Source organism: Cherax quadricarinatus, chromosome 52 (assembly GCF_038502225.1).
Source record: "Cherax quadricarinatus isolate ZL_2023a chromosome 52, ASM3850222v1, whole genome shotgun sequence".
NCBI classification, from domain to species: domain Eukaryota; kingdom Metazoa; phylum Arthropoda; class Malacostraca; order Decapoda; family Parastacidae; genus Cherax; species Cherax quadricarinatus.
The window spans coordinates 24,074,066-24,083,643 of NC_091343.1; the positions used below are offsets into that span (position 1 = coordinate 24,074,066).

General features: G+C 37.2%; 1 protein-coding gene across 2 annotated transcripts in view; it reads right to left on the reverse strand.

Moving 5' to 3' along the window:
• LOC128696893 (afadin- and alpha-actinin-binding protein B) overlaps positions 1-3,260 on the reverse strand; it is a 41,175-nt gene extending 37,915 nt beyond the window's left edge. For both annotated transcript variants that reach the window (XM_070096177.1, XM_070096176.1), the window contains exons 1-2: positions 3,127-3,260; positions 1,043-1,225 (exon numbers count right to left, since the gene is read on the reverse strand). In XM_070096177.1, the coding sequence (XP_069952278.1) occupies positions 1,043-1,207 (165 nt within the window). In that variant the 5' untranslated portion in view covers positions 1,208-1,225; positions 3,127-3,260. The remainder of the gene's footprint in view (positions 1-1,042; positions 1,226-3,126) is intronic.
• Between the last annotated feature and the right edge of the window lie 6,318 nt (positions 3,261-9,578).

Sequence of the window (9,578 nt, forward strand, 5' to 3'; positions counted from 1 at the left end):
TGGAGAACTCGAAAAGAACGTTGGATACAAAACACAGGAAGACGGTCTCATTGAATGAAAGAAACGCATAAAAGACTTGGGTATAATACTGTCATATGATTTCTAATTTAAAGGATACAATAAGGCAAATGCTGAGGAGGACAGAAAAATGACAGGATGGATAATGAAACATTTCTAATGGTGACACTATTTAAATGATTTGTGCTCTCTCATTTACAAAATTGCTTGATACTGATGGCTCTATTCAAGGCAGCAGTGATATCTGAGCTAAAATGGTAGAGAGATCATGCAGAGTCCATAAAGAGCCAATAAAACCTTTAAAATAAAGGAATACTTCAAAGTATTTTTTGAATGTACTCTCTGGAGTGAAGTAGAGATGCCTGATAATATACTTTATACACTGGAGATACTTGAGAGCCTATTCCCAAGAGTACATACTATCATAATATACTGGAGTGAGAGATATGGGAAGAAGTGTTAAATAGACCCAGTGAAAAGCAGGGGTGCCATAGGACAAATAGGGGAACAGTGTCAACATCAGTGGTCCAAGACTATTCAACTTGTTACCAGCAGATATCAGAAATATTGCCTGGAGTGTGCAAATCCCCAAGAGGAGAGCAGACTGCTACTGTACTCCTGAGAAGAGCCAGATCAACCAGGCTGTGATGGCTATGTGGGTCTGAAAACTGCCAATAATGACATTATTATTACATACTACACTCATGGGGAAATACTAAACCAGTAGAGGTCATACAACACCTGAGGAGTGGGAGGCAATCAGGTTTGATCCAAGGAAGGGGAGGATGGGCCCAATTCCCTGGATTAAGTACTTCTCACTAGCATCTTATACTAGACATGGATTTATACTGTTCTTTCAGAATTTTAGTACAGTAATTTTTTTTTATCTTCAGTACATGTACCACTGTCCTATAAGATAAGGAAACAGTACTAGAAGAGGCTTATATGTGACAATACATCCAAGTACTAGAAGAAACTTATGAATACTGTAACAAGACATCCAAGTTAGCACAAGAAAACTTACCTGTGATAAGTAGACCACAGCACTTGGTAGATTTGCTGTTGTACAGAAATATGGAAGAGACTCCAAGGCAGAGGAGTTCCTGTGCAATTTAGAAGCTTCAGTGTCACTGACATCTCTCAATGATACCCAGAAGCTCAACTGACCTCTCCTTATTTTCTCACCCATCTGTACCAATTCATTTACCTGGATACAAATAGTTGTGCAATTCAACAAACATATCAGTGATGTAAATAAATTATAAGATATGATAAGTGATACATGGTTGGTGTTGTAATTAGTTATACATACATACATATATATGTACATACAGAACTACAAAGGGATCTGGACAGGCTGCAGGCCTGGTCCAGCAACTGGTTCCTGGAATTCAACCCCACCAAGTGCAAATTCATGAAGATTGGGGAAGGGCAAAGATGGAGTACAGTCTAGGGGGCCAGAGACTACAAACCTCACTCAAGTAAAAGGATCTTGGGGTAAGTATAACACCAGGCACATCTCCTGAGGTGCACATCAACCAAATAACTGCTGCAGAATACGGACGTCTAGCAAACCTAAGAACAGCATTCCGACATCTCAATAAGGAATCATTCAGGACCCTGTACACCATGTATGTTAGGCCTATATTAGAGTATGCAGCACCAGTTTGGAATCCACACCTAGCCAAGCATTTAAGGAAACTAGAGAAAGTGCAAAGGTTTGTAACAAGACTAGTCCCAGAGGCATAGGGCATGTCTTACGAGGAGAAGTTACGAGAAATCGACCTCACAACACTGGAGGACAGGATATGATAACGACATATAAAATACTAAGAGGAAACGACGAGGTGGAGAGAGACAGGAAGTTCCAAAGATGGGACACAGCAATAAGGGGTCACAGTTGGAAGTTGAAGATTCAGATGAATCACAGGGATGTTAAGAAGTATTATTTTCAGTCACAGAGTTGTCAGGAAATGGAATAGTCTGGGAAGTGATGTAGTGGAGGCAGGATCCATACATTGCTTTAAGAAGAGGTATGATAAAGCTCATGGAGCAGGAGTAACCTAGTAGTGGCCAGTGAAGGGGCAGGGCCCAGGAGCTGTGACTCGACCCTTGTAACCACAACTAGGTAAGAACTCTCACACACACTCACACACACACACACACACACACACACACACACACACACACACACACACACACACACACACACACACACACACACACACACACACACACACACATTCTCTCACACACACTCTCCCAGTTTCCCAAGGAATTATACAGTTGCCGATACATACATACATAAAGTAACATTTATGAAGGGACTCGGGAAAACAGGTTAGCCACACTTGAGTTCTGGAGGTGGTAAGTACAGTGACTGTGCTCGGAAGGAGGGGTGCAGATATATTGCAGTTTTCTTTTATCTGTAGTGTCAGCACTCCTCTAGCAAGACAGTGATTGAGTGAGTGATGATGAAAGTGGTTTCTTCTTTTTCAGGTCACACCACCTCGGCGGGAAACTGCCAATGTGACAATAATGAAATTTTTTTTATATATTACACACACACAGATAGAGTACTTCCCCTGTTCACCTTTCAGTAAGTAGGTACCTGGGTGTTAATGGACTGGTGTGGGTGGCATCCTGGGGGACAAGATTAAAGGTCCACAATGAAAATAAGACAGAGTCCTTGATGACGCACTAACTTTCTTGGGTTATCCTGAGTGGTTAACCCTCTGGGTTAAAAATCTGAATAATAATAATAATAATAATAATAATAATAAAAATAATGATAAAATATTTATTTCAGCATGATACAATATATATAAAGATGGGCAGAAGCCCATTGTTACGGAAACAAGTCACTTCATCTGACTTCTTTTTGGATTATCCTAGGTAAATTACACATATTATTATGTATACTAATTTAAAATCACCTAAAATTGTGTACCAGTACTTATATAAACGTAACTTCTTATCTAACAAGGTTCTGGTGGACCACACAAAAAATGCTCCCAGACACGTCCCTCAGAGAACCAACAATAACAAAGGACAAATTATCAGCATTTGTAGATCCTACTCCCCAGAGAACACATTCCCTGTACTTGCTTCATTAATGAGGGATAAATAAATGAAGTAAATGAAGGTAAGTGACTCCTGTCTCCTGGAGTAGCAGCGGCGGCGTTGTTGTTGTTGTTAAGGGCCACCACAGTGAGCCTTATTGAGCACTACTGCCCTTATTGAGCACTACTTCCCTTATTTAGCACTATTTCCTTTATTGAGCACTACTTCTCGGGGGCCCTGAACAACAAAATGTCCCAAAATTATAGGGAACTAGAAAGGAAGCAGTTTCCTCTGGAAAAAAGGAATGGTAACAGCAAAGTTCTCAATTAGGTCAGGTGAATCCCCTTGCCTAATCCCCCTCAGAGTGACAAAGTGGAATCTTAGGTCTTGTCCATTGGACCGGTACTTTTTATTATGAGTAACGTCTTGACAGAAGAAATCGAGTCAGAGGTATTTCTGTTCGCATATGACGTAAAACTAATGAGGATAATGCAAACAGAAACAGGTCGTTGTGAGGTCTGGTCATGGGCTGAGCAGCGGGGGCGTTGACCTCCGGAACACTCTCCAGGTAGACGATAAGACTACGCATAGATCTAGACAAGTTGTAGCTTAGGTTAGACAAGTGGTTATTAGAATTTAACCCTAGCAAATGCAAGTTATGAAACAGGGGGAAGGGCAAATTAGACCTTAAGAAGAGTACAGGCAGGGGAACAAAGTTTGCAAATCTCCGTGAAAAAGACGGTCCACGGGGTGATCATAGTTCCGAATGATGAATCAGACACTTGTATCGGTTCTCTGAGCCATTTATCTACATTCACAGTTCCGAATATGTTGCCGGAAGTACACATGAATTGAAGAATGACATCGGCGAATGTGAAACTGGCAAATTAAGTGTAGCTTTCAGGAACTTCAATAAGGAGGCATCCACATCTTTATACGGGGCATATATCATCCCATCTTGGAGCAAGAAACACCAGTATGCAACTCGTATCTGATAAATCATGTAAAGAAGCTGAAAAAAAATGCAAAGGTTTGCAACGAGACTAGTCCCAGAGCTAAGGGGTAAGAGCTGAGGATAGACTCAAAGTGTCAAATCTGACGACACTGTACGAAGGATCAGGGGTATCATGGGTACGACATAAAAACTACTGAGACGAAGTGACAAGGTGGAGAGGACTAGTCTGAGAGGCGGGTCTCAGGTACACAAGGGTACAACTCGAAATTAAAAACAAAGATGAGCTACAGGGATGTTAGGAAATATTTCTTTAGCTTTAAAGTGGTCAGGAAGTGGAAAGACCTAGTGGAAACTGGCAGACTGACACCCAATAACAATTCGAATATTATTTTAAGTAGAATATATTATCTTTCAGAGTTTGAAGCAGATCAGAGAAGGTTTTCTTAAATCATCACATGGAAAATAATATTGTGGAAAATACTGTATATATTTTCCGGAAATACGGTAATTTATAGGTAAATAGATGCCCTATATTGCATTTTTAAAAGAAGTATGTTATCGAAAATGGGAAACCTGCGGCTGGGGGGGGGGGGGTCAGTCGCCATTTTGTTTGAATTTGGATTAGAAACGTTGGTGTAATGGGAAGAATTTTTCGTGCTCTAGAGGTTAAAATTAGGCTGACACCTCTCAAATAGAAGACGAAATTGTTGGATGTGCATTCCTGCATAACTTGAGATATCAGGCGACTGGACAAGACAGCTCCATGAACCTCAGATAAGTCTTATGTAGTAACCTGGCCAGTGTTATTTTCATAGATAGACAGTGAGGTTTTCTGAGTATGATACACATTAATCTCCAGTCAAATTGGTGAGTGTTATGATTAAGATATATTCTCCTTCTGTTGTATAAATGTGTGTGTGTAATATATATATATATATATATATATATATATATATATATATATATATATATATATATATATATATCATTTATTATTTTTAATATACAGTCCACAAATTTATATATTTACCAGCATTCCTGGTGATGTATATTTCATTTATAATTAATAAGTCCAGAGCAACTTGTGTATATGACAGTGGTAGGTATCGAAGGAGGACATTTTTTGCGACCTAGGTGTCCCAAATTCCTACTTGTCTAACTGATAAATAATAATTATCTTTGTTCATTTACTGTTATGTATATAATGATACATCCAAGTAAATGCAATTTTCCATATTTAATTTGTCCGTTGGTCCTTCTTGAACCAGAGGTAATTAGTGAAGTCATTAATTAGTTAATTACTTAATAATTATATGTGAAATGACAGAAGGAGGTGGATGTTAAGTTCACAAATTTATTTAATGTGTAGTGGATTATAATTATTACAATATTAATTTGGATAAGTCAGGTGTGGCTAAAGATTATATTAATGTGTATAAGTGTATGTGTAATTCATAAGCCAAGTGTAGCTAATTAATGTGTATATTAATTTTGCAGAGCCAAAGTGGCTAGGATTTATATTAATGTATTTGTATAATATTAATTTGATAAGATAATTCTGGCCAAGATTTATATCAGTGTATGTGTAATTGATAAGCCAAGTAAGTGTAACTAATATTAATGTGTATAATGTTAATTTTGCTATGCCAAATTCTGGCAAGGATTTATATTAATTTGTATAATAATTTTGATAAGCCAAGTCTGGCTAAAGGTTTGTTTGTATTAATGTACATTTAAAATTTATATTATAATTTTTTGCATGTAATTGCTAAGCTCAAGTAGCTAGGATTTATTCAAAGGTAAGTTGTTCTATTTACCTTTCTAAAGTGCATAATTTAGTACATAGTCAGTGTTATTAAGTTGAATTTAATACATTGCATCATGGCTGAAAATGAGGAAATTAATATAGAAGACAAACATATGGAATATAGAGTAAAGAAAGCATCACTACAGGCTAGAAAAGTTCATGTAACCAAGGCATATAATAAGTGTTTGGTATTAATGAATCAAGAAACTGTGAATACTGATGATTTAAAATTGTATTTAGATGCTTTAGGTAATAAAGCATGATTCATACAAATTATATTACAACAAATATGAAGGAGATTTGTTAGTAAACTGTGTAGATGAGACTGAAGTAGATCTTATGATTAATCGGTATTATGAATTAGAGGAAAAGATTCTTTCTTGTAAAAGTCAGGCCTTGAATAAATTAAAATGTGTAAACCAGGCAGTTAATCAGTCTGCTCCAACAAATAATATGTCTTTGCCAAAACTCCCAGAATTATGTTTACCTGTATTTAATCCTGGTGAAAATTGGGAGGAATTTTGGTCAATCTTTAAAGCAGCTGTGCATGACAGGAGTAACCTAGCCTGTGTAACTAAATTAGGACAGGTAAGAGGAGATGCTCAGATACTCATACAAGCCTTTCCCAATGTAGATGACTCTTATAAGGAAGCAGTTGACTTGTTGAAAGTCACTTATGGTAATATAGAACAAAGTAGGTTAAATCTAGTGAATATTATTGTTAATTTAAAATCTCCAGATCACACTTACAAAGGTTTACAGCAGTTTAGAGTTAAACTGGATAGCACTCTCAAAACTTTAAGTAATAAATATAATCTGAAGGAATCAGACTGGTTATTGAGTGCCATGGTACAGAATAAATTAAGCTGTAAAACACTTGAATGGCTCTCAAATAAATATCACAAGGATTATTTTGGTCTGGAGGAAATATGACTAGGTCTACAAGAATTAATTGCTCAGTTGCAGACCAGCCAAATAACTCATTTTAAAGATGCAACACATAATAACTCTGAGGTATCTGTCAAGTTTCACAAAGGGAAAAATTATCCCAATGGTAATAATCAAAATTCATTTCCTAAAAAGAGTTGCATAGATGCATATCAAGTAGCAGGAATCAGAAATAATGATTCTCCACAAGGTAAGAAGAATAAGTACCCTCCTAAGAGTAGACCAGCTAATAAGAAACCAGTCAAAGAAAAGAGAGATTGTCTTTTCTGCAAGGGTACTCATTTTTATAAGAATTGCAATGCATACAATTCATGGAATGATAAAGTTGAAAGATTGGAGGAACTTGACAGATGTATCAGGTGTTTAGGTAATCACAATGTAAAGTATTGTTATGCCAAATTAAACTTCTGTTATCAATGTCACAAAGGAAGACATCATATAGTCATGTGTAAAAGTCTATGTGATAATGTTGATAATAATGATAACGTTGACAATCCTGACACAACAGTAGCTAATGTAAAAATTGCTGCTAATGTTAATAATGATGGTTTTGCTGAAGTAGCCTTACCTGTGTTACAGGTAAAAATTGATGATAAAAGGCATAAATAAAAAAATGTAAATGCATTATTGGACCAGGGATCCCGGCGTATTTTCATAAAACGTAAATGTCCTGTTCACCTAGCAGCAAATAGGTACCTGGGTGTTAGTCGACTGGTGTGGGTCGCATCCTGGGGGACAAGATTAAGGACCCCAATGGAAATAAGTTAGACAGTCCTCGATGACGCACTGACTTTCTTGGGTTATCCTGGGTGGCTAACCCTCCGGGGTTAAAAATCCGAACGAAATCTTATCTTATCTTATCTTGTCTTGATGGTATGAAAGTACAGATGGGAGATCCCACAACTTTAAAATTATCTGGTTTTCTCTCGGATAAAAGGTCTCAATTGTATGACACTGTTTATGTAACTGTCAGGTTGGGCAATGAGAAAAAACGTGTTAATGCAGTAATTGTAGATAGACTTCCAGAGAAAATATCTACAGTAGGGCTTAGTAAAGCTACAGACTCTCACATAATGTAAATTTAGCACCTTCTGGTGTAAGTGATGATTCTGTAGGCCCAATAAATATTTTGATAGGTAGTGACTATTATGCCTCCTTTGTAAAGGGTATGGTAAAGAAATGTGGTGTCACCCTTTTAAAGACTGCTGGAGGACATGTAATGTATGGTAGGATTCCTCGTAATAATAATTCATGACTAGAGGAAACTACAAATACCATAACTGTGTGTCTTTCTCATGAAATCGTACCCCAGTATAATTCTTCCATAGAGGATGGTGTTGAGCCAGTGCATAAATTGTGGGAATTAGACAACATTGGAATAAATGTAAATGAAGAAAGTCCAGACGATTCTTTTACTCAGGAGCAATACCTGAGAGTTGTAAAATTTGAATCTGGACAATACTGCGTACGACTTCCGTGGAGACTGAACCATCCAGAATTGCCCACTAATTACAGAATGACATATGGACAATTAAGGCTCAGCTCCGCGAACTGAGTAAGACACCAGAATTGTTAACTGACTATAATGATATAATTGCTGAGCAGTTAATTAATAAATTTATAGAAGAGGTACCTCCTGAACAAGCCAAAATTTATGGTCACTATTTGCCACATCACGGAGTGAAGAAGGATTCTAAGACCACTCCTTTGAGGATTGTGTTTAATTGTAGTGCCAGGAGTAACAAAAATGCACCTAGTTTAAATGACTGTTTGATGACAGGTCCGTCACTGACGGAAAAATTAGGAGATATCTTATTAAATTTCAGAGTGAAGCATTATGCCTTTACGGCTGACTTAAGTAAAGCTTTCCTAAGAGTGGGTTTACAAGAGGCTGACTGGGATTGTACCCGCTTCTTATGGCCTGAGAATCCTAGTGACCCACTTAGCCCTCTGAAAACCTTTTGCTTTAGGAGCGTATTATTTGGTGCTACATCCAGTCCGTTCCTACTTCAAGCGACGATAAATGCACACCTTAAATTTATGGAAAGTCCATTGAGTAAAGTAATGAGCAAATAATTTTATGTGGACAATTCCCTGGGTGTGACGTCAACTGAAGAGGAATGACTTATGGAGAGGCTAATAAAATAATGCAAGTGCAAATATGCCTCTGAGGGAATGGAATAGTAATTCGTCCAAATTAAAGGACAAAATAAGTAAAGATTACCCTGGGGATGAAGTGCTAAAATGTAGTAATGTATTGGGTTTAACTTGGGATACTGAGAGAGATTTGTTAATGTTAAAACCTAATAATTACGGTATGCCCAATAAATTAACTAAGAGAGTTTTGCTTGCTGAAGTTTCCAAATGTTTTGATCCACTAGGATTAGTGTCACCCCTTACTATAAGAGGGAAATTATTAATTCAGGAAGCATGGAAACTTAAATGTGCTTGGGATGAAATTCTACCTGAGGAATTCATTAACAGGTGGGATGAGTTAATTGGTGATTATGAGAAAATTCCAATGTTGGAGTTCCCACGCCAGGTGGCCAATCCAAATGGGAAAAATGTACTCCACATTTTTTGTGATGCTTTAAAATTGGCATATGGAGCAGTTGCTTACCTTCAATGTAATAGTGTTATTTCTCTTGTTATGTCTAAGGCTAAAGTGTCTCCAATTAAATCACATACCTTGCCCCAGTTGGAATTAACAGCCATTTATGTAGGTGTCAAATTAGCTAATTATATAAGAAATAAGTTGCATGAGATAAATATTAGCGACACTGTAAT